The following is a 26,025-nucleotide window of genomic DNA, read 5'->3' as shown; positions in this document are numbered from 1 at the left end:
GAATTTCAAATTTTTTAATAATTTTTTCTTATGACTAAAATCGATATATCTTAACATCCGTACGGTTGGATCGTCGAAAAATCATTTTAAAAAATTAATCCTGTAAATCGGGAACGAGTCTCGTTGTCGGGAGGGGTACTTTTACCAGATTTTTCTAATCCTGACATGCAAAATGAATTTCAAATTTTTTAATAATTTTTTCTTATGACTAAAATCGATATATCTTAACATCCGTACGGTTGGATCGTCGAAAAATCATTTTAAAAAATTAATCCTGTAAATCGGGAACGAGTCTCGTTGTCGGGAAGGGTACTTTTACTAGATTTTTCTAATCCTGACATGCAAAATGAATTTCAAATTTTTTAATAATTTTTTCTTATGACTAAAATCGATATATCTTAACATCCGTACGGTTGGATCGTCGAAAAATCATTTTAAAAAATTAATCCTGTAAATCGGGAACGAGTCTCGTTGTCGGTAGGGGTACTTTTACTAGATTTTTCTAATCCTGACATGCAAAATGAATTTCAAATTTTTTAATAATTCTTTCTTATGACTAAAATCGATATATCTTAACTTCCGTACGGTTGGATCGTCAAAAAATCATTTTAAAAAATTAATCCTGTAAATCGATATATCGTGAAGGAACCTTGTTTGAGAAAGCACGCCTTCTACTAGATTTTTGTTATAATTTCATGCAAGATATATTTAAAAAATTTAAATTATTTTTTTACATGAATAAAATCAATATATATCAATATCCGTACAACAATTTAATATGTATGAAACTATTTTTTGTTATATGTTATTATGAGTAATATTCGTAAGTTAACGCCATTAACGTCTGTATGAAATCTACAAAACCAACAAATAGATATTACGAGTTATATTTTTAACTTAATCTACATGTTATGTCCTCATCAATGTGATAATCTAGTTGACGCTATTAATATTCGTGTAACGTCTAATCCAAATAGGTAAAAGAATTCAAAAATCTATGAAAAAGATGATTTCAAATCTTAATAAACATAAATTAATTTGGTGTAAGTTATCGGTTACTCGTATAAATTAATAAACGGTGGCATATAATTATTCCGAAATTTTTTTAAAAACTAGTAAAAGTATAGACAACGATTTTTTCTAAGATCATGTTGTGGTAAGTTACTTTACATAAGTGTTTTTTAGGAAATACCGTTGTTGGAATTCTACAACGGTTTTTTCTTTAAGATTGTTGTAGTATTATAAATTTTACAACAGATTATAAATATCGATAACGGTTGTCTGAATGTTACAAGTATTTTATTTTAAAAATACTTGTATAAGGTAGATTAATACAACGTGCTTTTTCGAAAAACACTTGTTTGAATTGAACAATTAACAATGTAAATTTGAAGTGTAATTATTAGGTATATTTGTAGGTTAGCACACATATGATACGCCGAATAATATTATAACGAGTTATATCTGAAAAGTAGCACTATTAACATTCGTATATAATGTCAACTAAATCCGGATATCCTTACTATGACTTATATCTGTAAGTTAGTATATAGATTATGTGCTGCTTTATGTTGTTATGAGTAATATTCGTAAGTTAACGCCATTAACGTCTGTATGAAATCTACAAAACCAACAAATAGATATTACGAGTTATATTTTTAACTTAATCTACATGTTATGTCCTCATCAATGTGATAATCTAGTTGACGCTATTAATATTCGTGTAACGTCTAATCCAAATAGGTAAAAGAATTCAAAAATCTATGAAAAAGATGATTTCATATCTTAATAAACACAAATTAATTTGGTGTAAGTTATCGGTTACTCGTATAAATTAATAAACGGTGGCATATAATTATTCCGAATTTTTTTTAAAAACTAGTAAAAGTATAGACAACGATTTTTTCTAAAATCATGTTGTGGTAAGTTACTTTACATAAGTGTTTTTTAGGAAATACCGTTGTTGGAATTCTATAACGGTTTTTTCTTTAAGATTGTTGTAGTATTATAAATTTTACAACAGATTATAAATATCGATAACGGTTGTCTGAATGTTACAAGTGTTTTATTTTAAAAATACTTGTATAAGGTAGATTAATACAACGTGCTTTTTCGAAAAACACTTTTTTGAATTGAACAATTAACAATGTAAATTTGAAGTGTAATTATTAGGTATATTTGTAGGTTAGCACACATATGATACGCCGAATAATATTATAACGAGTTATATCTGAAAAGTAGCACTATTAACATTCGTATATAATGTCAACTAAATCCGGATATCCTTACTATGACTTATATCTGTAAGTTAGTATATAGATTATGTGCTGCTTTATGTTGTTATGAGTAATATTCGTAAGTTAACGCCATTAACGTCTGTATGAAGTCTACAAAACCAACAAATAGATATTACGAGTTATATTTTAACTTAATCTACATGTTATGTCCTCATCGATGCGATAATCTAGTTGACGCTATTAATATTCGTGTAACGTCTAATCCGAATAGGTAAAAGAATTCAAAAAATATATGAAAAAGATGATTTCAAATCTGAATAAACAAAAATTAATTTGGTGTAAGTTATTGGTTACTCGTATAAATTAATAAACGGTGGCATATAATTATTCTGAAAAAAAATTAAAAACTTGTAAAAGTATAGACAACGGTTTTTTCTAAAATCATGTTGTGGTAAGTTACTTTACATAAGTGTTTTTTCTGAAATACCGTTGTTGGAATTCTACAACGGTTTTTTCTTTAAGATTGTTGTAGTATTATAAATTTTACAACAGATTAAAAATATCGATAACGGTTGTCTCAATGTTACAAGTGTTTTATTTTAAAAATACTTGTATAAGGTAGATTAATACAACGTGCTTTTTCGAAAAACACTTGTGTGAATTGAACAATTAACAATGTAAATTTGAAATATAATTATTAGGTATATTTGTAGGTTAGCACACATATGATACACCGAATAATATTATAACGAGTTATATCTGAAAAGTAGCACTATTAACATTCGTAGATAATGTCAACTAAATCCTAATATCGTTATTATGACTTATATCTGTAAGTTAGTATATAGATTATGTGCTGCTTTATGTTATTATGAGTAATATTCGTAAGTTAACGCTATTAACGTCCGTACGAAGTCCACAAAACCAACAAATAGATATTATGAGTTACATTTTTAACTTAATCTACACGTTATGTCCTCATCAATGTGATTATCTGTTGACGCTATTAATATTCGTCTAACGTCTAATACTAATAGGTAAAAGAATTCAAAATTCTATGAAAAAGGTGATTTCAAATCTTAATAAACACAAATTAATTTGGTGTAAGTTATTGGTTACTCGTATAAATTAATAAACGGTGGCATATAATTATTCCGAAAAAAAATAAAAACTAGTAAAAGTATAGACAACGGTTTTTCCTAAAATCTTGTTGTGGTAAGTTACTTTACATAAGCGTTTTTTAGGAAATACCGTTGTTGGAATTGTACAACGATTTTTTCTTTAAGATTGTTGCAGTATTATAAATTTTACAACAGATTATAAATATCGATAACGGTTGTCTGACTGTTACAAGTGTTTTATTTTAAAAAAACTTGTATAAGTTAGATTAATACAACGTGTTTTGTCGAAAAACACTTGTTTGAATTGAACAATTAACAATATAAATTTGAAGTACTTGTGATTATTTTTTTTGTTAATTATAAAGTAGATAATTAAACTATTTTGAAATATAAAATTTAAATATTTAATCTGGATGAAAGTGGATTTAATTAGAATTTGTAGTTTTAAAAAAATTTAAAATTAATTGTTTGGAATTGTTTTTTAAATTGTTTACTATTTTTATTGTAATAAATCAGACAACGGTTTATTTGAACATTTTGTTATGCAACATGTTTTTAAATTTGGTAAGAAATACAATTATTTTAAGAATTTGACCATTGTCTGATATAGGTGGTATACAATATAGGTAAAACACTTGTCTATGAGGTATCATTTAGACAACACCTAATTTGTACATTGTGGGATTCAAGCTTAAATAACCAATAGAAAAAACACTTGTCTCATTTCCACAACTGTTAAACTAGACGTTATCTCAATCATTTTCAGACAATGCATTCTAAAACTCGTTGTGCAAACTTACTCATTTGCACATCACTTTAGAAAGGATTGTCTGTCTCCATCAACTAGACAATGGATTTTAAAGTGTTGTATTAATGCTAAAGCCTTCACATTCGCACAACACCTTGATTTCGAAAACACTTGTCTGATTTGTTTTACTAGACAACATTTTTTAATTGCTTGTAGTAATCAACGTCAGACAACACCAGTTTTTTGGTTGCAGAAAAACCGTTGTATGAAAAATTCGGGCAACACTTTTTTGGTCGAATGTTGTCTGATCGGTGTTGTCTGATTGCATTTTTCTTGTAGTGGTAGCCACCACATAAGATAATTATTGTCCTGTTTAGCTATTGTCATCACAATAAGAAACAAGCGATCATACAACAATTTTTCACCGTTGTGTGACATGTATATTTTTCAACACTCGTGTGATAAATATCAGAAAACAACGGTTGTTCATACCCTTCTAATAAAATATATTAATTAAACAACCTTTTTCAGTACTGATTACAATCAAGCAACAGTTAGTAGACACTAATATTTTCTGGTTTTATTCCAATTAAGTTAGCTCTCACCTGCAAATACAAACAATTCCGTTCCGAAAATATATTTAGGTACTTCAGAATAAAAAGTATTCTATACATGTCAAATTCTCAACATGATGACTAACATTGTTGCTGTATGATCTTTGTATGACTAACCCAGATTGTTTACTGGTAAATAGAACTTGTCACATCAGGTTCACAATTGGGTTTGCAGGATTTGTGTATACTTGTACGGCTGAGAAAATTTGCCTGCAACTTGAGAACTGTATGCTTCTTTACTAATACACCACGTCCCTTCTTTAGTGGAACTGACCGACAACTCCGTGAGTATAACGGTAACATGGTTCAGGTTTATATATACAGGACAATCGATTCATTCTACACACAATATAAGACAAAGACTATCTTGTATTTCGATTTACACACAAAAACCAGTTAACTTATTCTCACACTGGAGGTGAATCGGGGGATTATCCCTCGCATTCTTCTATTTGCAGGCCGAAGTCAATTCATCTGGACGAAGATTGAGTCGGCAGAAAACTGGTTCCAACAGATAAATAGCCTGCAAAGATATTCTTTGGAGTCCTTTCAATATAATGCTGCAGCCCCAAATGGCAACAGGCAGTTGATATATACTTGATAATTTGTAATTAAATTGATTTCAAAATAAAACCAACCACGTCCGGGAACGACTGCAAGCCAATTCTATTGGAATCTAAGACACTGTTACATCTATCATCATCCTTGCCCTATGACAACGAATGACATTCTGAATTGTGCATGCTGCCTCCATCCTTACATCACAGTCATCCACTTCAAGGAGTTTACAAAGAGCATCCATCAGGCTGTACATGTCCAAATCCTGTTAATTCGAGTTATAATATATGGTAGTTAGGAGCACAGCTAATGAAATACAGTTAAGATTCAAATCTAACGACTATTCATATAAGAAGTCATCATGAATAAAGGAAAAATAAAAATTCAAACAAAGGAAAAATAAAAATTCAAACAAACTCCTTAATTAATATTAAAACCAACTTTTATGGATATCCCGCCTTCAGCAGCCATGTTCGAAATAATGTGACAAACTTCCTTCTGAAACTTCTTAGGCTTGCCCCATATCTTCTTCAATCCAAGGAATTGCAGAGAACTATTCAAGGTCTGGAAGAATGAAGTTAATTAGACACAATAAGGAAGAGCACTCATTAACATGCATGTAATGTAAGGAACACCTTTGAATCATCTTTGAAGCAATAAATTAGTAATACATGTGTAATCATTCTTAACTGTAATTAAAGTCTGTAGAGACTACATTCTTGATAGTTCGACAAAGGTTGGTTGTAATTACAAGTTCAAATCTTTTAAGAAAGTGTACTTGTACATTATCTATCTTAAATTACAGGTAAAACAAACCTAAAAAATTCATTTACAGTTAGCAAACAACACTCTTCACCAAAGAAGAACCAACAGGCTTTAGCACAGCGATTATCCTTCCTCCTCAACTCAAGGTGTCCCTCATTACTGTGTTCGTGATAATTTCATTTACTAACGGATACGTCACCAGCCTCATCTCATTAAAGTTCAGTATGTTCAACTATAAGGATATTTAAGATCTTGTCCTTCTGGGAGAAGCACAAGATTCATGAGCTTGATCCTTATCATCAAAAGGCTCAAACCGTGTCTCTAACAGAAGAATCTTATTAAAATTTAAATTCACACAATCTTCCAAAACTTGGCTGGATATAACAAGATCTATGTTTATCCTCTAGTAACATTAGATAACAGTTTGTGAAACTATTAGAAAATCCAAACCAGCCCTCCATCTTTTAAAAATTTCACAACGCAGGCCTCAAATGTACTAGTTCTCGTTGAACAGTCCTATATATATAGTTTCTGGGTTTGCTGGTAAAATGTTCCTTATATATTAAACTTTAAATTTAATGCTCCAAAGCTTTTGTTAAATGTTCTTTTAAAAAAGTTCATGGTTTCTAGAGGATATATAACATATGAGCATACCTTGCTAGAATTTCCCGATTTCACAATATATGCAGCAACTCTAAGTGCAGAAAAGGAGACCATATCATTATGGTGCCTGAAACATCACACCAGAATATCACAGTTAAATATCAGGTATCGACTAAATATTAGAGGATAGATACATCCACAAAAAAAAGGGAGACCATATCCACTTACGAGATAAAGTAAATTATATTGTTTAAGATATTTCCTTCATTTACCCACTGGTCAGCTGCAATATACTGAAGTGTATAGCATGCTCTCACTATACAGCGAAGATTAGGTGATTCCCTAATTTTGAGTATCGCGTCCAAAATAGTTACAACTGCAGCTACCTGCCAACAATTGAATTGTCAGAAATACATAAATAATTGTATCATACAACTTGTATGTGCTGTATGGGAAAAGGGAGTTAAACAGTGGACAAACTAAATAACCTTGTCATTTGGAACTTGCACTCGACGAACAACTACTACCACCAGAAACTTGGCCAAGTTCTGGATCCTCTTAAGAGAAGGAAAATTTGGTTCAATGACTGCAAGCGCACCTTCTAAAGCGCCATTTTCAATAATAAAACTTGTATAATCGGCAGAAAAATAGGCTAAGCGCGTCAGTGCTCTCAAAACCTAAATTGATATACACAGTGTATATATATATGGTTAGGTATTCATTCATTCATGATAATCAAAATTAGTAAAATGATTGGCCGAGTAAAGATTACGGGAATGGATATTGTATCACGGTCATCAAACATGAACGTCACAAGGACTTCAGTTGCCTTTTCTTTAAAACAAACATCGCATTCATCAAAATTTGCAAATCCTAAAATGCATGCAGCCGATCCCTGAAAAAAGTGCAAAACAGTTTTAGAGACAAACCCAAAAATTAAAAAGAATCTTATTAACGTATGGATTGTACAAAATGCATTCATGACGACATCAAACATACCTTGGTGAATTCGTTGACGTTATCCTCTACCAGGATTTCAACAAGGCGTTCGAAAACCAAAGGTTTTAAATGGACAGCTAGTTTTGAGTCTGCCAAATGTTCAGCAACATATCATTATAATTCAAACAAATTATCAAACTAAATAGTAGGAAAGAAAAATAGCAGTCTTTTACCTCTAATAATCATTTCTTTAATTTCTTTTGTAGCATCATCAATTAATACGGGGGACTCCACCAAATTTTTAACATGACAGTCAAGAATTTTTCTCTGGAATTTAGAACAACAACAAACATATATAAGAAATCCTATCAAACAATAACAGTCTTTCACTAAATAAAATAATACATAACGTGAAATAATAAGGAAAAGTTTAATGCTAACAAAATCTAAAGATAATAACGATCAATTATTAATCGAAATGCAATCAAAAGTTGAAAATGACTAGTATAAAATATAAAATATGTATGTATTTAGTTACAACAATACACCTTGGTGGAGGAGATTGCCGGACATGAACTTACATACCTTTCTTTCAAAATTGAGCATTAGATAAATTTCGTCATGCCACGAAGTTGACACATTTTCTCTATATTTTATTAGCATCTTCAATTCGTCTTCTGGTTCGCAATCAAAAAGGCTTTCGATTTCATGATCATGGCAAAGAGACATAGCTTCACCCTAATAAACAACAACAACAAAGTACAATTAAAATAGCAATTTGAAATCAATTAATATGAATTCATAATTCTAAAAATAGTTAATCCAGTGGACATGAAATTGAAAAGTTATCAGCTTACCGCCAACTAGGGCAGAAGAGTTTTATAAAAAAAAAAATAGATAATCAGAAAAAAACCTAAAAATAAACATATATATATTTTTTGACTAATATGGTCTCGGGTGAAGCCAGAGTCGAACCCAACTACACAGAGGATAAACTCTTCACACTTGAGTCATCCAATTGTGCTCCATATACATTATTAAAAACATATATAGCAGTTGAAGAATACCCCGTCGGGGACGACCAAAACAGAAACAGAAGTACTCTTCATCACATCAGTAACATCATGGGCGACAGTCTTTTCCTCATCAGGCACGAAGCTACGGCGGCGGCGGAGACAGGGACATGTTTTGATCCTCACGTCACCTACTTTCTGTACCATGTTTACACAGATTATGTTTAATTATATTACCCGATAATTATGATGGATTGGATCGGAGAGGAACAGATAGATATTTATAGATAATATTGGAGGCGCGAGCAAGGGAATTAAGGATGGGCCTAACATTAGAAAGCGATGGGAAACCACCGGAGTAACTTTTCCTTATTTTGTTTATATCGACCCAGAATTTATATTTCGAGTTTAATTTTGTAATAGGCCGATTCAATGGTATTATTTTTTTGTCGGGTCAATTATATTTATTATTTTAATTTATAAGCCCAAGATCCATTATACTATTTCGAAAAAATATCACTACTTATATTTAGTTTTTTTTTGAATTTTATTTAGTCCGGATCCATATTATAATGTTTTTTATTCGAGATTAATCGTATAATATTATTTCGCTTTATTGCGAGATATCATTATACTCAACCACAAATTATATTTTTACCTTTATTTTATTTTCACCTATTTCAATAATATTATATTTTTTAGTCCGAGAGAATAATATATTTTATTTTATTGGATATCGACCGAAGTAAAACTTATTATTACATTTATCAACTGGAGTTGAAAAAATATAAAATGGCACAAAAACAAAATATGTGACTCAAAATAATCAAATAAAAGAGTATTAGAAGATTTTACATACATGTGTATTATAGGTTTAGAATTTATGATCGGTAGATATTCCAGCGTCTCGGCTATGCCCCCCGCCATTTTATATCTCCGGGGCATTTATCTCTGTCCAAATGAAAACAAATCAAAATCAAATCCTTATAGGGAGCAATTTTTTATTGTTTATGATGTAAACATATGTATTATAGATAAGATATTTTTTAAAAAATTGATGAAAAGTATCCGGAGGCATATGGTTGAGAAAATTGTGCTTTCTTTCATGAGTGACTTGATTATTGTTATCGATTTTACAAATGTTAATGCAAGTGCACGTATCGAACAAGTAGTATAATAATTCATTATTACGAGGACTAATTTAAGTTGTTAAATATTAGACACTATTTTTCTCCTAATTCTGGTTAAATGACTATGATTCAAATAGTATGTGTTATATCATAATATCATCATCGGTATTTTATCGGATCTTTAAAAAAAGTGGGTCGGATCACCGCCACGGAGGTGGATGGATGAGCACCGGAGAACATGTCTCCGGAGCATAGGGCGCTCTCTTTACGGAAGACGCTTAAGACTAGGGCGCTCCTTTTACGGATGACGCTTACGACTAGGATGCTCCCTTTACAGAGGACGCTTACGACAGGGCGCTCCCTATACGGAGGACGCTTATGACTAGAGCGCTCCCTTTACGGAGGAAACTTATGACTAGTACGCTCCCTAGTGGCCAAGTCTCCAATTTAGATGGTGATTAGGAGTTCTATAAGAGAAGGAACTCCAGAATCTTCACTACAAGAAATTAAGACTAAATTCAACTGCATAAATTCAACCTGTCTAAATTCGACCGATTTCGGTTATTTCACTGGGCACGGCTAAATACAACCGTCCGCGGTCGAATTTAGTAATAAATGCGACCAAATTTTTTGTGCGGTTGAATTTGACTCCATAAAAAATTGGAGGGAATTTCCCCGCCAACCGAATTATTTAATGCTCCTAAATTCCACCGCTAGCAGTCGAATTTAGCCTTACCAAAATGGAGGGATATTTTCCCGCTCTTTTTATTTGAATTTGCTGAAATGGCAAAAGACGATTTCCATTGAAATAGGTTGAAATAATTAAAGTGACTGTAAGCGGTTGTATTTAGTAAACGATAAACACAAAAATTACTTAAAAATCTAAATAGTATTATATATAGTTAAAAATTATATATTTATATACAAGTATAATATTCATCATATGTACAAATGTTTATGGTGGGGAAAAATATACAATATAGAAGAATTTTGATTTTTTGTGTTTGATAATATTATAAAATTTAAATGTTTGTTTAATATGTTTAAAAAATTACAAGAGTTCCACATCAATGTGTTTCATCCACTATAATTTTTAAAAAAAACAAAACATCGATATGGGACTTAAGACTAGTAGAGGTACTAGTTAAATCACTGGTTGACTGTTAAAATAGCTATCCAAATGAATTTAATTTTTTTAAAAATTTTTGTCATATCACTAATATATATAGGTCTTAACATCCGTACGGTTGTATCAACTGGAGTTGAAAAAATATAAAATGGCACAAAAACAAAATATGTGACTCAAAATAATCAAATAAAAGAATATTAGAAGATTCTACATACATGTGTATTATAGGTTTAGGATTTATGCTCGGTAGATATTCCAGCGTCTCGGTTATGCCCCCAGCCATTTTATATCTCTAGGGCATTTAGCTCTGTCCAAATGAAAACAAATCAAAATCAAATCCTTATAGGGAGCAATTTTTTTATTGTTTATGATGTAAACATATGAAAAGTATTCGGAGGCGTATGGTTGAGAAAATTGTGCTTTCTTTCGTGAGTGACTTGATTATTGTTATCGATTTTACAAATGGTAATGCAAGTGCACGTATCGAACAAGTAGTATAATAATTTATTCTTACGAAGACTAATTTAAGTTGTTAAATATAAGACACTATTTTTCTCCTAATTCAAGTTAAATTACTATAATTCAAATAGTATGTGTTATATCATAAGATCGTTATCGGTATTTTATCGGATATTTAAAAAAAATGGGTCGGATCACCGCCACGGAGGTGGATGGATGAGCACCGGAGAACATGTCTCCAGAGCATAGGGCGCTTTCTTTACGTAGGACGCTTACGACTAGGGCGCTAACTATATGGCCCTCCTTCTACGGAGAACGCTTACGACTAGGGCGCTCCCTTTACAGAGGACGCTTACGACTAGGGCGCTCCCTTTACGGAGGACGCTTACGACTAGGGCGCTCCCTATACGGTGCTCCATTTACGGAGGATGCTTACGACTAGGGCGCTCCCTTTACGGAGGACGCTTATGACTAGAGCGCTCCCTTTACAGAGGACGTTTACGACTAGTGCGCTCCCTATAGGACGCTCCCTTTACGGAGGACACTTACGACGACTAGGGACCCTATATGGGAGTCGCTTACGACGACTATTGACGATGAGAAGTTATGACGATGATTGGTCAAGTTGTATGTGAAGGTGTACGATGACCATTACGAAGGAGGATTACGGCGACCATAGTGGAGAAAGTGCGCGACGGCCGCTACGACGACGGTACCACGACGGTCGCTATAGTAGAAGACGACGAGGAGGAACAAGTATTGACAAGGAGCCTATAAAGGATGATCTTAAGTTAAGGGAGAAGGAGTGAAACGATCAAGAAATAAATTATGACTCGGGCTCCGGGAAATATCCTCGGACCCTCATTTAGGTCTCGCCCCATGCTATATGGCCGCACGGGGTGGCCGCTCCGCATACCAGTGAAATTATAAGGAGAGTTAGCGAGGAGGTTGCTCCCACAACTAAACTGGGAAGTGAAAAAAGTATAAGAATTGAACAAGCAAGGAAGAGGAGCCTCCGGAGGACCTCTCCATGCTTAGGGTTCCAACCCATCACAGGGCACGCCTAGTGAAGGAAAAGGGCCCTCCGGGAGTCCTTCGTCCCGGAAAATATGTCGAAGGCGTCGTTTTGTAGTTTTGCGGCTTATTCTCGTAGAAGAACGGGCGTAAATATCTAGTGTGTGCTTTGGGGGCCCTGTCTCCGTATTCGACGGGTTGTCCTTGACGGTAGACTTTGGGGTTATCTCGCACTTTGCACTTCTACGATTGGGATCACTTTTCTTGTAGTCTGGTGGGTTATCCTCATCGGGGAGCAATGATGCGCTTTGGTATTTACGGTAAGTCATGGTTATACATGCGGTTACGATCGACGGAAGTAGTGGTAGCGGATGGGGATATCCTTCGGCCGAGGAGTTTCCTTGTTCGTGAAGTCCCGAAGTCGTAACCGATCCTTGGGCCTTTGTGACTAGGCCACATTGTCGGGAACTCCTAAAGCAAATCAATGTTCGAGTTATTACAGGAAGTTGGTTCGACAACTTCTATTGGGCCACGAAATGAGAAGCCAAGTCCATCTAGATTTCTTGTTCACCAAGAACCACGTAGGGCTTGATCCTCTAAAAAAGGAGGTACGTAGGCACATTGTGGGGGATTGGAAACGAGAGCTCTATACGCCACCACCAAACACCCTTGCAATCTCAGCCCCCAAATTTGTCAGAATCACCACACTCCGACGACTTTTACGGTGAAGGACCACCGTTGCTGATCTTGATTCCGGCCGCGGACCTCAAATCTTTATTAACCAAATTCCTTCGTTAACAAATTGGCGCTAGAAGGAGGGACTTGAATCAAATCGAATCTTAGGAGGAAAAGATATCCAACAATGATGGAAATTCTTGTGACAACGACTAAAACTTTAATGAATATGTACGCTATAAAGAACGCGGAACTCCGTTAGTTAGCGGAGCGTCGCCGGTTCTCATCAGCAACGCGGATCTGACAGAACAACTTCATTTGATGGGCGATGCATTGAATAGTTTTGACTCAAAATTGATCACTACGCGGCGGAGGAAGACAAGAAGAGGCCGCCGCAAACCCCGATCTGGTCAGACACGTAGAAAAGCTCCGATGGTAGAGAGAGGTGCTCCGGATGGTCGTGAAAAAGCTGAAGTTAGACATGTAGCAATCACTCTGCGATAATTGCATTATTCTGAGGATACTGCTCCGACCATTGAACTCGTGGGTGAGAATACAAAAGGACGTAACAAGCAACATGGAGATGTAAGCTTTAAACGACATGAAGATGGACGCTTCAAGCAACATGATTGTTGACTCTATGATCAAGATCTACATGAAGGTGAACGATCACTAACATGAGGATAGACGCTATGATATGTGTGAAACTCCGCTGATTAACGGAACGCCACCAGTACTCGTCAGCAACACTGATGTAATGGAACAACTCTATCGCATGAGCGATATGCTAAATCGCTTTGGAGAAAAATTAAGCTCTATTAAAAAAAACAAGAAGAAAAAGGATGAACACTATTCTCACAAGTATCGCTCTAAGGGAGCTTCTGCTCAAGAAAGATCCAAGGAGAATTATGAAGAGCAAAACAAGGAAGGTCGTGTATCTCACGGCAAACGTGTTCAGGGGGTAACACCCCGTCTTGTAATACACTGGAGATGTTCCTATTGTAGAAATCTCATATGATGTATGAAGGTTTCAACCAGAGCCAAATCAAGAGTAAAGGATAGTCCCACATGCTCATCACTTAGGACGTACTGATAGCGAGATTTGTCGCGATGATCTGGAGATTGAGAAACAACGAATGAGAATATCTCGTTTGAAGGAGCGTCTTGGCATCCAATTAAGCAACGAAGATATGAAGATGCTAATTTTGGAAACGTAAAAGAATGGAGATCAGCATGCAATATGGCTTCATAGGCGTGCAGATATGCCTCTCCGGAAAAAAGGCAAAGAAACTTTGAATATAGAAGAAAATGAAAAGAACATGAAGACATCGGCTATAGGAGCCATGGATGGGAAAGTAGAGACGATACGCAGAGTGGCTCATACCGACAAGATGGAGGGTTAGAGATACACACACCCCAATAATTAATGGTGGAAGAAGGCTACAAGAGGAATATCAAGAGTCAGCAAGCCGACAAAGGATTAATGCCCATACACAAACACACAGTTAAAATCGATAATTATATAATCTAGCGCATGCCAGTATGTGCAACTATATATATAGCTACTTTAAAATAACAATGCATAAATTTTTATGTATATGTTTAATAAAAAAGTAAAAAAAAAATGAATTCTTGAACAGTAAAGTATATTAGAAAACTATTACCCAAATAAACTGTGCTAAACGGACAGAATCAGTAATTGTAATATATTTGCACAAAACAAAATGTTAGAAGTTCTAAAAGAGCAAGAAGCTGGTTTTGTTCAATCCACGGCAGGGTCAAATCTTCTCCGGCCACTTCATATACTTTCCTGGGTATGCTACCAAGAACAATCACATTTTCCATCTTGCCAATCTTTTAATATATCACGAACGGCAACCTGGCAAATGTCTTCATCACATGCAACTAGAAGTTTGACGTGCTTAACAACCGAGGGCAGGGGGGTCACGGGCACCCTCTCAGCCCCTTCTGGTTCCGTCACTGGCTCAACTTTTTGAGGAGCCATTTGGAATTTAAATCTTGCAAACACTTCAAATCTATTCAAGTAAAACCCATGTACTAGCTTTACCAATTTTTCTGGTTTTGCGCCTAAATATTCTTTTACTGGCTTTTTCTCACGATTTGGGTTTACCTTCCACTCCTCGGGAGGTTTCGTGCCTTTCCTTCTTTGCTTCTGTTTGACATATGGATTCCTCTTGTCATCAACAAGCTGTAGGTACAACAAACTATTAGAAACCCAATTTTCAAATTTATTACTACGAGCACAGAAGTATATTGAACATTACGTACCTGCATGCCAAACAATCCTTCTAGCGCAGTTGTGGCATCTTTTAATGGCATTTTATCGCAAATAGTCTCATGAGTAAAATGCAAACAACGAAAATGGACTTTGGATTTGAAAAATTCTTAAAGTCAAAAATAAAAGAATATTGGACGCCTTACCTTCACTTGCCACTTACTTGAGAATGTTAGCATTGAGGCATCATAATCAGTTCGCTTAAACGTCACAAATGTCCTCCCTGGAAGATCTTGTCCAGGTTGAGACTCTATTTTTGTTAACGAGTTTGATGGAAAAGCTTCCACATCAACCCGAACCTAGCAAGTGACAAGACATAGAGTATAAAGTCAAACGAAACCTAGTCAAAATTTAATTCCAGCTCCTCATAAAAATTTTTATCAGCCCCCTTGCTCTCAAAATAATCTTGGGGCACCGTCTCTAGATCATTTAATACAGGAAGCTTCTCTTCTATATCGGCATTAACATCCTGAGACAAATCCTGAGGCTTGTATAATTTTATCATTATAATACACGGTCAACTCATGTAACTCTCCTCAACATCTTTTTCTAATTTAAAGCAAGTGCTTGTCTTGTGTGTGCCTGTGTATATGCTTAAAAAATATGATTAATGAGTTGTAAAAATTTAATTGGTAAAAATTTTTGTGCATGTGAGGATTCATTAATGAGGTCTCCAATCATTTTATGTATTATTTTTAAAAAATAATACATTTGAAAGAAAATTAGATATATTACTAAGTTTTGACCAATAATTACGATAATTTTATGTATTATTTTTAAAAAAATAAAAAATACAATAGAAAGAGAATTAGATATATTTTCTAATGATACTAGTTTTAGAAATTATTTAATTATATATTATGCATAATTTACGGTCAAAATTTAAATAATTTAAATGTTGACTAGTCAAAACATGATATATAATATGAGATGGAGGGAATAATAACTATTAATATGTGCACGCGAACACACTAGAAAAATCCTTAAAGTCAAAAATAAAAGAATACTGGGCGCCTTACCTAGCAAGTGACAAGACATAGAGTATAAAGTCAAACGAAACCTAGTCAAAATTTAATTCTCCCTCCCTCCTAATCATTTGTTTATATTTGGATGAATGTTAAGAAAAATAATAAAATAATAATAAAAAATTAAAAAATTAAAAAAATAAGTAAAATGGTGAGACGAATTAATGACCAATACCAAGAAGAGTGTTTGGCACCCCATCCATTTGTCATAAATGGGCAAAAAGGCCATTATGATTCTAGCCCGAATGTTTGGCGGCCCAAGAAAAATGATCACATATGACCATGAGGAAAATCAGAAAGTTGGGTTTCTCTCCTTTCTCAGTTTTATTCTCTCTATGCCTTGCTTTTCAGTTAATATTATTTTTGTTATTTATATATCAGTTTTGTTATTTTCTTTCATCTTTTTAATTCTATATTTGTGTATTAAAATTATTATATTTAATTATCTACTTTCTAATAAATAATTATAATTTATAAGTTATGATTTACTAAATACATTACCAACTTATAATTAAAATATTATCATATTTGAATTTTAAATTTTTAAGATTTTTAAATTATCTATTGTATATCCTTTATTAATAAGCGAAACTATATTAGTAGTACAAATTAAATAATCCGTATAAGTAACAGAAATCTCCTTACAATAAAAATTCGATAATTCTTTCCCGTTGTAATAATCTTTATTTTTAATTTTTTTATATTAATGTATCAAAATTATTAATTCATGTAATTTGTATTTATATTTTAATTTTATTTCAAAAAAAATACTTACTTTATAAGTTATAATTTATCAAACATATTGTCAACTTATAAGTAATTTATACTTCAAATTATCCAAACACCTAAATAACTTATAATTTACAATGTTCATATAACTTATATGGCACTTTGCAACTTTAAGTCATAAGTTACATTTTTTTAAAAATCCCAAACAAGCTAAATATTTTATGTATAAAGTTGGTATAAATTAAGAGGTAAGTAGTGGATATTTTATGTACAAGCTAAAACCTTACTATTTTTAGGAAATTTTGAAATATAAAAAATTGCAAAAAACATCACATAAAAGAAAGTTTAAAGAAATGATGAGGATGAAGAAAATAAAAAATACAAGATATTGAATGAAGAAGCATTATTTGTCAAACAAATTAAACTTACATTTTTCAAGTGAATGTGGTTGTATTGTAACACCAAGTATTCTCGAAGGATGTGTATCGTATCTGTCACTGTATCTGTACTCTCAAATTTTACTTGCCTCAACTGAGAATTTATATGGACACAATATGTATTAGATGAAAAAACAAATTAATATAAGTTGGACAAGTATATATATAACTCAAACAATATTTATATATGCATAATTATTTTAACAAAGATAACATAAATAGTGGTGAAATACTTTGAATTTTAGGATTTTTATGAGTTTATTGAAGTTAATGGTAATTAGTTCTTAGAAAATATAAAATTATTAAAAAAACACTAAAAAACTCCCTAGCAGATAAATAAAATAAATTATTATCAAGCTTTACTAATTTAAAAGGAGTCGTATATAGATTGAAAGAATACCCAAAATACATCACTTTCCACCTTCAAGTGCTCAGAATACCCACCGACGGAAGGACGGTCCAAAATAACTACGAACTGTGCATTCTACAGATGCGTATTCTCTTTTTAAAAAAATTTGCAAAGAATACGCATGTCTGACATGCATATTCAGTGCTTACTGTAGAAGCGAATACGCATGTCAGGCATTCGTGTTATTTACAAGTTATTTAAAAAAAGAATGTGCACGATGGTAATGCGTATTCAGTGGGTAAAATGGGCACTCCCTCCCACCAAATGGTATTTTAGGCACCAGCCCCAAATGGTGGGTATTTTGATTTTTTACCATATAGAAATATATATGCGTGTATTTATAATTTATAATACTACTAGTACGCATGCTCATATTTTTTTTGGAAATGAGTTATTTATTCATAATGAATTGTACTCATGCTCATATTTAAACACACCAAAGACGGAAATTATAAATCAATTGATAATATCTTGTCAAGTTAATTAAAGTAAAAAATGACACAAATTCATAAATTAATTGATAATATCTTGTCAAGTTAATTAAAGTAAAAAGATGACACAAATATAAAACAAGCTGTAAAGTAATTGTATGCAGCAAATAAACAATGTTTAAACAAGGATAAAGAGTAAAGAGATGAAGGATAAAATTACCTTGACAAAATCTCCCAGCCATGTATGAAGGTATTTTATTATCAGAAGTTTTTCGAAGACCTCTGTCTTTGGATCTGCATTGCTTTTAAAGGCATGAGCATGTCATAAATTTCATGTAGTTCATCTTCTGACAGTGTACCCTCACGGAAATCTGCAAAATATAATTCATGATTGGATTTATCTTCTGCTTGAAGAATCGACGAGGCAACAGACCATCCATGTTCTTTGACAGCTAAATCTTCTGGCACAGTAAAGCCGTCAACAAATTTATGTAGTCTATGTTGGGCCAAAACTTTTAACCTAAACGACTCGCAAAACAATTGAGTTATAACAAGGCAATGCTTAGCCAAGGTATCAAGATTTGCCAGAAGATAGTCTACATCGGTTGTAGATAAAAATCTTATTGCTTCAATCAGTGCTTTTCTTCCTAATTCAATTTGTATTCTTTTTGAACCAGCTTGCAGCTCCATATTCGGATAACTATCTCCCAATTCAGTCTCTTTAAAATTTATATATTTTGGACTGAAATTTATTATCACACAGTTTTTAATTGAATTTATTTTTTCCTCATTCTCCTTGTTACTCTTTACGATGATATAGCATATACGGTGAGGACGATGACATTCATCACTTGAGTCGATTTCTTTGGTCAAAAAGCCAAGAAAGTAATTGTTTTCAGCACCAAAAACCCCAATAACTTCAAAGTCTTGGTAAACAAGAGGGACAAACCTCAGATATCCTTCACCATCTTTTGTCACTATAAGATCTCTCTCACCAACACGTTTGTCCGTACTAAGAGCTTTTTTCACAAGTTCAAAAGATGTTTGGAACTCTTGATCAGTTGTTCCCTCATGCAGGACTAGTTGAGGAGTAAAGCTCATATTTATGAATGACAATCTATCAATGTGCAAGGGCTCAATGGGGCAAGCTGCCTGCGTGCAAGTCTATATATATATAACAGTAAAGGACTGACTTTCCTTAATACCAATCAAGTTCAGAAATCAGAACCATCTTTCTACAATCCCATCTACAAACAAATTTTGTTTGTAAAAGAGATACTATAAAAAACTTTTTAAAATTTGTTTTGAATCCAAGAGTTTCATGAATAGAACATTATTATTACAAAAACTATCGTCTAAAATTAGAAAATAAATAGCCCACATTATAAAAGCCCACATCGTAAAAGCCCTGATCCCTCTGGTATATATACGATGCAACCTTGGACCTCAATTATCTCTCTATCTTTATCTTTTTCTCTATCAATTTTTTACCATACTAATTTACCCAATCATTGGTCTAAACATGGTAGATACCGGGGACTTGTGGGGCTATGAAACCATCCAAGAATGTCCCCCCAATACTGGTTTCATGCCTGAGAAGAGGACCGTCGTGCGAAAAGTCAGGGATCTGAGGAGTTTTGTCTGCATCAAAGAACATCCCTGCAAGGTCTAGGGTCTATGATTTTATATATATATATATATTTGTCAAAATAATTCAATCTTTATTAATATCTGTATGGCTGTTCGTATAATTTATTCTTTCTTAGCTCATATATGCCTTCAACATGTGATTTGGTTTAGGGTTTTTTTGCTAATTGATCTGGTTTAGGGTTTTTTTGCTAATTGATTTGGTTTAGGGTTTTGTTTACTGTTACTTTAGGTTTCCTATATTGATAGACATATATCATTGATAATTATTCATGTATGAAAGGATGTGGATAAAATCTTCGTGGAGGTGTTTTCTCTGATAATTTCATCTTATGTTTTAGATTTGTTCTGATTATGTATTGCGCTTTTATAATCAATTGTTGTTCATTATCTTTTTCGTTAAAATTTGGGATGATTTTTGGTTATGATGACATTATTATTGATCAATGGAGATTGTTGCGATCAGAACTCCAATTGATCCCGCGTGTTTTCTCTGATATAATAATTTCATTTTATGTTTTAGATTTGTTCCGATTATTTAGTGCGCTTTTATAATCAATTGTTGTTCATTATCTTTTTCGTTAAGGTTTGGGATGATTTTTGGTTATGATGACATTATTATTGATCAATGGAGATTGTTGCGATCAGAACTCCAATTGATCCCGCGTGTTTTCTCTGATATAATAATTTCATCTTATGTTTTAGATTTGTTTCGATTATTTAGTGCGCTTTTATAATCAATTGTTGTTCATTATCTTTTTTGTTAAGGTTTGGGATGATTTTTGGTTATGATGACATTATTATTGATCAATGTAGATTGTTGCGATCAGAACTCCAATTGATCCCGCGTGAATTTCTCTGATATAATAATTTCATCTTATGTTTTAGATTTGTTCCGATTATGTAGTGCGCTTTTATAATCAATTGTTGTTCATTATCTTTTTCATTAAGATTTGGGATGATTTTTGGTTATGATGACATTATTATTGATCATTGTAGATTGTTGCGATCAGAACTCCAATTGATCCCGCTACACGTAAGTATCATCGCGTTAAACGTCAGTTTGTTGTCATCGACATATTCACCGGGGAAGTATTTAAAGCTACTTTTCCCCTATCCGGCACTTGTGATGTATGTTTATCATTTATTTGTAAAAGTTCATTTGTATTTAGTATATATATATATATGCTCTTTTGTCCTAAACAATATATGTGGATTTTGTTACAGGTCCCTATTGTCACCCTTACTGACTATCGGCTCGTTGTTATTCGTGAGAAAGATTCACATGTATGGCTTGTTTCATTCTTGATTTCTCCTTCTCTTTAATTTTGCTTCATTATATAGTCTTGTACTAATTAATCAAATGTTTTAGATGACCTTGCTTGATGAGAAAGGTAATATAAGGCAAGATCTAAAGCTTCCAACAGATCAGGATCTCCTTTCAAAGGTTAGTCTATACTTTCTGTTGTCTTTGCATGTTCATCATTTCATTCAAAACTCTAACTTCCTTTAATTATGATGGTGTGTAACCCTTAAACTGCTCTCGCATGTATACGGAGACATAGTTGCCAGTTGCAACTGTAGTTTTGATTCTAATTAACATGAGATCTAAATCAGGTCAAGTTTGGATTGTCCGAGGGAAAAGCCGTATTTCTTTCTGTCGCGTCTGCTATGGGAAAAGAGAAAATCATTGCTTCAAAGATACTGAAGCCAAAGTACTGGTAATTTAAACAAGTGTAATGTCCCAGCGTTTTTTGTGAACCTTAATTATCAACTGAATCATTGTGTCGTTGCTTTAAAGATACTGAAGCCAAATTGGTAACTTAAACAAGTGCAATGGTGAATGTTTTCCCTGACGTTTTTATGAAGTTTTATCACCGGAATTATTGTGTGTTCAGGAGCCATCTGAACGTACATATTTGAATTTGCTTTAGAAGCTTTTGCTTGATTTATGTTTTTAAGGACGTGACTACTGTTATATATGTTTGTAATTACAGTCCCGCAAGGACAGTGGTTGTTCACAACAATATATATAACCGATAGTCTAATACTTTTCGTGCAACAAGGTGCATCAATTAGCATATTCCTTTTATAATTTGAAAAAGTAAGTATATAAAGCATATATGATAAGTTGTTTACGAAGATAAATTAAGTTAATTAGGATTAGGAGACTTGTAATAAAGCTTTGGATCAGTGGTGAAGTTGCATAGCAGTTCTAAGCCGTGATAGTAAGAAAGGGTTTCTATAGTTAGTTTCCTTAGTCTAGCTAAAGTGACGTGTGTGTATAGAGATACTCGATTGTATAGTTGTAAATACACGTTTGTAGAGAAATGCAGATTATGTAGTTATCTTCGATCATTAAGCTATCTGCTTATTAGATTGTAAAGATTCTCAGTGTCGATTGCATCAGCCATTTAGTGTTAAGTGCTTCCTCGTAGGACAAAACCTGATGATAGGACAAGCTCCTGCAAGTAAAATTGTGTTTCTTGCAAATTGAGTCTTGCCTTGTAGATAAAATGGTGTTCCAGCTAAAATTGTAAGCCACCATCACTACAACAAATCGGGGACAGAATCAAGATTTGCGACGAAAATTCGAACTTTCTACTTGAGCAAAAGCCAAGAAAATTTTCCGTCGTATTTGGCTCAATTACGACGATTTCAAAACCAAAAAAAGTCATAAAATGCCCTGATTTGTTGTAGTGTATATAGCACCAATCCATCCATCTTGCAGAAGCATATAGCACAGATTCAGGACTTGTCTGAGTTGTGTCAATACTGCAGAGAAAACATGTAGGACTTCAACCCACATTAAGAGATTTTGTGGCTCACTGTGAGAGAAGCAAGACTATGAATGTTAAAATTGCACTAGGCATTATTTGCAGGTTCAGACACACGCTCCCAGTACGTGACGATTCTACTCAAATGTATTCATGACAATCAGTAGCTAAAGATACTTCCACACAGGTGCTACATAATTTTAAGAAAGTTCTGGTTTATGTATCTTTTTGTCACATATACAATATACAGTATTACAACAACACTAAATATATCTAAAAAACTGTAGTGCCCCTTAACCTAGACTGTACTAAATATACAAATGGTATTTACTCAACTAGAGCATATAACTAAGACTATTATAGCTAGTTAGGAAGCCTTCGAGTGCACTTTAGATATCCCAACCAGAAATATGTCGTTACACCATTATGTAAGTTAAACGGTTCATTTATCATACCAAAATCTGGACAGAGAGCTAATAACTACTCCGTGTAATTCATACCTCAGTTTTACCTGAATCTGTGAAAAAGGAAGATAAATAATGTTGGATCCTTGATTCTTTTTCTAAATAGCTTCTTGTTTCTGATTGATGACAATGATGCAATCTCAAAATAAGTTGGTTTTGGAGTGGATAGACAACCGATGATGATGCTGCTACTGCTGTAGAAAACACTGGCAAGGGGATGACCACGCAAAGGTTGTTTGTTTTCCATTCTCAGTTGGAGATTCCATGTGAAGGAAACAACTTGGGCTTCAATATCCTTCATTTCTGTTAACTGTTAACAGAAATATATGCCCGTCAATGATGATCATCGAAATTTTCATAGGTAAAGACTTATGGTTAAGCCTGTAGAATTTTTACTTGGTCACGCTAAAGATATTGTAATCCCTGCAATTAAAAAATACGCTAGCAGTTAATTGTTTTGATACCATAAGACGAAGCACATCACCTCATAGCTTGGTGCGCCAAACCAGAATGATTAACAGGCCAGGAGGAAATATAGTGGGGAGTTCTCTACCAAAAGCAGGGAGCAAGCGCTCTACCAAAAGGAGTAGAACAGTTAGGCATGCAGGCTTCAAATTCTTCTCTGCTATGGGTACTTTACATTCAATAGCTGCTTCATTGCAAGCCCTGGATCAGAAATTGAATATAAATATTTTGTTGAAATAGAAGATAAATAATTGAAGCTCTAAAGTTTCAGTCATACGCATTTCTGTAAATCCTATCCAACAAGGAAACAAACACAAGGTTGTTTGTGGGTTGACCACACAAGGATGGAGATTCCATGTCCTTGTGGGTTGACCACACAAGGTTGTTTGTTTTCTTCATGTCCTTCGTCTACCTATGAGTTTCAGACAAAAATTTACACAAATTAAATTTTCAGCAAACTATAAGAAACTGTGATATAATAATCCTAATACTCACCTGTGTTTAAGATCATCTTCATAGTCAGTTGCAGTAAAATTAATATCAGCATCAGGCCCCCGGAACCTAACAGCAGCGCGATCATACACCCTTTGGCAACAAATCCACAGTACTCAAAACAAAAGAAAAACTACAACTAAAATGAAATCAAGCTATAAAACTAGGTTTGTCAATAAACTCAACCCTAGCTGCAGCATGAGCAGTATCAAATCCACGTAAAACAAATGAAGAAACAAAGCATCATCAGCTTAATAGAGATTGTAACAAGTCATTCACATCGAAAACATGGAATTTTGGAGGTGCATTCAGAGCAATATATTGTGAACTTGGTGCTCATAAATCTTTCCATCCTTGTCAAGCTTTTACTCAGAAGTGCCATTAAATCGACCACAGCTATCCCAGCTATCCCAGGGAACTCGTGGGATGTCATTTACATATATCTATACTCACGACATCAACCCACAATGCCTTGAAGAATACCTTCCAATGAAAACGTAATCCCCAGAAGATGGATTAATATATAGTTTTGAATGCCGACAAAAGTATTGAGCGGGTCCTCGAAGACAAACCGTGGCGGATCCAGGTTAGAAACAAAAGGGGGTCTATTAATGCAGGCCTTCAAAAATTTTGTATGTTTACTATTTTGCAAACCCAAATCATTTTTTAAACTTTTTTTTCTTTCTTACTAATTTTTAAATCCTTCACTGGTAAAATAGTCATGTCCACCTCTATGATCATTGTAAATTGTCACTACAAGAAAGTTAAGGTATTTTCGACCAACTAAAAATGACTGCGGCTAAATTCTACCTTATTTGGTCGATTTTAAGGGACACGGGTAAATTCAGCCATTTACGGTCGAATTTAGGAGCAGTCGTTTTTAATCGGTCGAATTTAGCTGCTAAATTCGACCGAAAGCTAAATTCGACCGATTTTTTTTCGGTCGAATTTACTAAGGGGGAACTTCCCACCAATAACTTGAATTTTGAAAAAATAAATTCGACCATTTTTGGTCGAATTTAGTAAATGATTTGGGCGGGAAATTTCCCGCTTTTTTTAAAATGAATGGAAATAACAAATTTGCTGTTAAAGAAAATGCACCAAACTTTTTTTATTAAATTCGACCAAAAATGGTAGAATTTAGCTAAAAGCCACCGAAATCGGTTGAAATTTCCAATTTTTTTTAAAAAATTGTGTTTGTTTTTTAAATGGTTAGTACATATCATGTAAAGAAAAAAATTAAATTAAAGGCCACTTTCATTATTTAAAAAAATTATTTAGGAATATATATAGATATATACATATATATACACATAATATAAGTATGTTGAATTTCGATTTGTGTTACATTTGATAAAAAATTAAAAAAATATTAATTAGTTAAAACAGATACAAAAAAAAATTGATATTTCAAGAAGACACATGCTTAAATATAAATTTACAGAACATGCTATCATGGTGATAAAAAAACTTCTAATTAAAAAATTATGAAGAACAAGTTTTCATAATTAAACATGAAGTTTATGGTATGAATTAGGGTTATAATATTTATTTATAATTTTTTTTAAGTGAATCAACCATATGAATGAGAAGATTGTCAAAAATAAAGAGTGTACATAAAAAATAATTTACTTAAATATTAAACATTAGTTAGGAATACTAGTCAAACGATTGGCTATTAAAATAGCAAATTAAAAACATTTATTTTTTTTCTAAAAATTTTGTCATACCACTAAATTATATGGATCTTAACATCCATACGGTTGAATTATTCATAAATATTAACATCAATTTGGGAGTAAACACTAGTTGAAAGTATTATTCAAACTATTTGTTGATTATTAACAT

At 33.2% G+C, this 26,025-nt stretch overlaps 2 protein-coding genes across 3 annotated transcripts; one reads left to right on the top strand and one right to left on the bottom strand.

Annotated features, from left to right (window-relative positions):
- Nucleotides 1-4,863: 4,863 nt before the first annotated feature.
- Nucleotides 4,864-8,932, bottom strand: LOC141668164 (uncharacterized). The gene is made up of 10 exons (XM_074474879.1): nt 8,653-8,932; nt 8,171-8,323; nt 7,819-7,912; nt 7,646-7,734; nt 7,419-7,541; nt 7,135-7,323; nt 6,875-7,032; nt 6,698-6,773; nt 5,720-5,842; nt 4,864-5,543 (listed from the first exon to the last, which is right to left on the bottom strand). The coding sequence occupies exons 1-10, from the start codon at nt 8,803-8,805 to the stop codon at nt 5,397-5,399; spliced, it is 1,305 nt and encodes a 434-aa protein (XP_074330980.1). The 5' UTR covers nt 8,806-8,932; the 3' UTR covers nt 4,864-5,396.
- A 10,851-nt stretch (nt 8,933-19,783) lies between these two features.
- LOC141667873 (eukaryotic translation initiation factor 5A-3-like) lies at nt 19,784-24,099 on the top strand. Of its 2 annotated transcripts, none has more exons than XM_074474507.1 (6): nt 19,784-19,998; nt 20,979-21,110; nt 21,207-21,266; nt 21,352-21,426; nt 21,597-21,700; nt 22,862-24,099. In XM_074474507.1, the coding sequence occupies exons 1-6, from the start codon at nt 19,855-19,857 to the stop codon at nt 22,911-22,913; spliced, it is 567 nt and encodes a 188-aa protein (XP_074330608.1). In that variant the 5' UTR covers nt 19,784-19,854; the 3' UTR covers nt 22,914-24,099. The 2 variants fall into 2 exon arrangements, with proteins under 2 accessions (XP_074330608.1, XP_074330609.1); XM_074474508.1 differs by lacking the exon at nt 22,862-24,099 and adding an exon at nt 21,781-21,897.
- Nucleotides 24,100-26,025: the final 1,926 nt, after the last annotated feature.

This window comes from Apium graveolens, chromosome 6 (assembly GCF_009905375.1).
Source record: "Apium graveolens cultivar Ventura chromosome 6, ASM990537v1, whole genome shotgun sequence".
In the NCBI taxonomy this organism is placed as follows: Eukaryota; Viridiplantae; Streptophyta; class Magnoliopsida; order Apiales; family Apiaceae; genus Apium; species Apium graveolens.
This window is presented reverse-complemented; position numbering and strand designations above follow the sequence as displayed.

Excerpts from the sequence above, each read along its gene's own strand:
- LOC141668164 (XM_074474879.1), bottom strand. The coding sequence starts at position 8,805 with ATGGTACAGAAAGTAGGTGACGTGAGGATCAAAACATGTCCCTGTCTC. Across the intron at positions 7,735-7,818 it reads TAAAGAAATGATTATTAGAG|ACTCAAAACTAGCTGTCCAT; the intron begins GTAAAAGACTGC and ends AACATTTGGCAG. Across the intron at positions 7,542-7,645 it reads ACGTCAACGAATTCACCAAG|GGATCGGCTGCATGCATTTT; the intron begins GTATGTTTGATG and ends CACTTTTTTCAG.
- LOC141667873 (XM_074474507.1), top strand. The coding sequence starts at position 19,855 with ATGGTAGATACCGGGGACTTGTGGGGCTATGAAACCATCCAAGAATGT. Across the intron at positions 19,999-20,978 it reads TCAAAGAACATCCCTGCAAG|ATTGTTGCGATCAGAACTCC; the intron begins GTCTAGGGTCTA and ends TGATCATTGTAG. Across the intron at positions 21,701-22,861 it reads ATACTGAAGCCAAAGTACTG|GTTCAGACACACGCTCCCAG; the intron begins GTAATTTAAACA and ends CATTATTTGCAG.